At 38.2% G+C, this 3,719-nt stretch overlaps 1 protein-coding gene across 1 annotated transcript; it reads left to right on the top strand.

Moving 5' to 3' along the window:
- Positions 1-337: 337 nt before the first annotated feature.
- On the top strand, positions 338-2,181 carry trh (thyrotropin-releasing hormone). The gene is made up of 3 exons (XM_015394730.1): positions 338-457; positions 939-1,151; positions 1,511-2,181. Exons 2-3 carry the CDS (start codon positions 959-961, stop codon positions 2,116-2,118), a joined length of 801 nt encoding a protein of 266 aa, XP_015250216.1. The 5' UTR covers positions 338-457; positions 939-958; the 3' UTR covers positions 2,119-2,181.
- The last annotated feature ends 1,538 nt before the right edge of the window (positions 2,182-3,719 follow it).

The raw sequence follows: 3,719 nt of genomic DNA, 5'->3' as shown, positions 1-3,719 counted from the left end.
GACAAATAAGAAAAATGAAAGTCTGACCTGAGGAGACAAACTAGATAAAGAAAATCGGATTAAAATGAAACAAAAGCATTAAAGTACATAACATCCATTAATGAAAACTATTTTTTTTTTAAACTAAACCCATAATAGCCTTTAGTGCAAGGTTTATCTTTGTTTTTCAAAAAGCCAAAGTGGGAATCAGTTCTTGTAGAAGCGTTCATTCACATAACCCATTGCGCACGAGTTGGTGACATCAGTAGGATCGAGGGATTCAGAAAAATGACTCCGGGGATTGTGTGACGGCAGTGATCGGGGAGTATAAAAGCGAGGGAAGACGCTGTCAGCTCATAAACCTCCAGGATCTGTCCTTAAGGACCACCAAGAGCTCAGAGAAGGGGGAGAGAAACCATCATCATCACTGCCAGCGGTGCCTCTGGGTGGGAACGAAGAGAACTTCAATACTTTTCAGGTGAACCTGCAGCTTTGCCTTCAAACACTTAAAACACAATCTAGATTTGAGTGTATGTTTTATTTTACCTGGCTGCATAGAGTTTTTCTGCATCTAAGACTTTCAAATATTTTTATGTGTGTATTACAGTCTTACACTGCAAAAAAGTTAAGAAAATCTTCAATTAAGTGCATTTACCCTTAATTTTACCCTTAAAAAAGATGATTTGCCAATAGAATGAGTATTTTTTACGCTTACAAGAAGATAATTAGATAATATGTCCTTGAAATAAGACAATGCAATTGTTTTTTTTTATCTTAAATGTAAAGTGTCTTACTTTCCTCCACAATTCAAGAAAGAAATCACTTATATTAGGAAAAAAAATACTTATTTAGATTTCATTTTTTTGCAGTGCATACGACTAACTTATTACAACTCCTCTTCTAATTGAAACATGACTGTTAATAACATCTTAACTAGATTTTTTTTCTTTCTATCTTAGTCTAGGGAAAAATAAAAGCAATGAAACCGGCAAGCCTCTTCGTCTTGGCATCTTTTCTGATCTGCAACTTGGCGGTGTCAGAAGAACAGGGTCTCCCTGCTGAGGATGAGATGGACCGAAGTACCACTATTGACAACATTATACTACAGAGGGCACAGGACATCCTGTTACGCTCTATTCTCAAAAAGCTGCAAAATGAAAACGACAGAAATGGTGCGTAAGACTCATGATTTGCGTATGTTTTGTGTTTTTTTAAGAAAGAAAGTCGACAATGAAGCAGATCAAAGTGACTCAGGTCTCAAAAGGGAATTATGTTTTAAGTAGATTTTGGGAAAATATTTCATGTGAACATAATCCTGAATGTATCCATAAATAAGTATATGTAATAATGTTGGAGATTTTATTTGTATCCCCAAAAGGTGTTTGATTGCGCAAGAAGAAGCTATTTTGTGCGCATTTTACGCACGACGCAAAGTGTGGTGTTACTGTAAAGTCATTCCTGTCGCACTCTAGCCTACAAATCCAGTAGGTAAAAATAATACTAAAGAAGTCATCCATCCCCTTTTTTCCAGATGGGATTTTCTCTCAGCCAGAATGGATGACAAAAAGACAGCATCCCGGTAAACGGTACTTGGAGGATCTGGAGAAGCGGCAGCATCCGGGCAGAAGAGAAGGGGGCGACGACGCGCAGCTCTGGGATGTGCAGAAAAGACAGCACCCCGGCAAGCGCGAAGACGAGGTGCATTCGTTCCTGGATTTCCAGAAGAGGCAGCATCCAGGGAAGCGCTCCACCGTGGAGTACATCCCCGACAACCCCACCGCACTGCTCGGCGAACTTTCAAAGCGACAGCACCCGGGCAAGCGCTACCTGGTGCTGCACAGCAAGCGCCAACACCCAGGTAAGCGCTTTCTGGAAGAAGAGGACGGAGAGGCGGGCTTGTTTGAGGATGGAGAGGAAGATGCGAGCGAGCTGGAGAAGCGTCAGCATCCAGGGAAACGCTTTTGGGATAACTCCAGCCCGGAATTAAGCACCAGCAACCCATGTGAAGTTTTGGACTCTGACAGCTGCAGTAAGACCAGCCTGCTGCTCGACTTTCTGGAAAACATCAAAAGTCAGGAGAAGAGACAACACCCGGGGAAAAGGTTTGCACCAGAGGAGGATCTGGAGGAAAGAGAGTAGCAAAGAATATACACAGCTCCTCTGCTTTATATGTATTATAAATAAGTTATCAGAATGAAATATTAAAAAAATATTTTAATTATTTAACCCTTTGAGCCACTTTTCTTTGGCACACAGTTTGTAACATTTACGCAAAGCATTAATCTGAAATTCTTTGGAGGGCTTGTGCAATCTCAAAATCTTCGAACTTTGCTGTAAATACAGATTCAACAGAAGGGATATGCTGATGTAGATATAGTTATTTTTCAGTTATGTTAGTATTTAATTATGTTTACTGGAATATTTATGACACAACATAGGATTATAAGTACTGGCTTAAGCAATGTTGCCTCTGTGAGGGAGCAAAGCTCTGTCAGTGTAGCACATACCCTGAGTCCAAAAATAATGAAAACTGCCTCGCTTGCATTAAATAAATTTATTGAATGATTGAATTGTGTTTTATTTTGTACTAATGTGAGATATAAACTATTCTACTGCAAATTAAGTGTGACATTTTTTATTGTTTTAAATTGCCCAGAGGGTTGAGCTTAGGATGCATCTGGTAAGCAATGGGGGGGAGTGAGCTGTGTGCAGCAGATTACAATGATGTTGCAGCTATATCAGCTGTCCCAATTCCATAGCGGTCAGCCAGATCTGTTGAAGCATCATTAATGCAAAACAATAATGGAAATATGTCAAGTGCCCCCACTTTAATTGGAATCCTTCCATCATTAGTGGTCCTTATTTAAAGTATCATTTAGGATCAGATGATTCAGACAAAACGTTTCACTTTTGGCACACACATTTAAAAAAATAGATGTTTAAATTTCGCCAGTTAAAGTGGTGTAACTATTTGATTAAATGTTTTTTTTCTATTTTGGCTGATTTAAATTCAAATCTATGAATAGGAGATGTGTAAATTCCAACGCTGAAAATGTTCCTATTAAGTTTGATAAAAGACCTTTTTAGTTAATATACAACCTTTTTCAATCCAGTTTATTCTTCATTTAAAAGGATTCAAAAATAATAACGGTTAAAAAAATAAAAGTTTACTGAAGTTGTAATAAAAATTTAAAATCTATTCTAAAATGATGCCAAGATTTTCTGTTTCTTGGATAATTACTGCCTCTGGGTTTGAAATCCCAGCAAGGTAGCAAACTAAACTTTAGAATTAGTGCTGCCACTAAACTAGTTTCCTTTGGATGTACATTTTTGTGAACTATTTTCACAGTGACATAAAAAACATCCTTTACTTAGTATGTAAATATTAACATATTGTCAAAAAGTTGTAGGACTGCCCTCTGTACAGTGTGTTGTTGAGCTCCCCCAGCAGTTGGCAAACAAAGTCTGGAAACCATCCTGATAATCCTGGGTTTTAAAACACTGTTGAGAAAAGGATAAGCAGTGGGACATTAAAGTCATTGTAAAATATTTCAAAGCTACTAATGGAGATGACTGAAAAAAACAGTCTGACAGAGCATAGATCAGAATGTAGATCATGACCTAAAGATCACACGTGTGTAATACCTCTGACTCAAAACAAGACCATCTATCTATCAACCCATCCATCCATCCATCCATCCATCCATCCATCCATCCATCCATCCATCCATCCATCCATG

The sequence above is a fragment of the Cyprinodon variegatus genome, unplaced genomic scaffold (genome assembly GCF_000732505.1).
Source record: "Cyprinodon variegatus isolate N-32 unplaced genomic scaffold, C_variegatus-1.0 Scaffold706, whole genome shotgun sequence".
NCBI lineage: Eukaryota > Metazoa > Chordata > Actinopteri > Cyprinodontiformes > Cyprinodontidae > Cyprinodon > Cyprinodon variegatus.
The sequence above is the reverse complement of the archived record's forward strand: the minus strand, read 5'-3'. Positions and strand labels throughout refer to the sequence as shown.

Excerpts from the sequence above, each read along its gene's own strand:
- trh (XM_015394730.1), top strand. The coding sequence starts at position 959 with ATGAAACCGGCAAGCCTCTTCGTCTTGGCATCTTTTCTGATCTGCAAC. Across the intron at positions 1,152-1,510 it reads AAATGAAAACGACAGAAATG|ATGGGATTTTCTCTCAGCCA; the intron begins GTGCGTAAGACT and ends CCTTTTTTCCAG.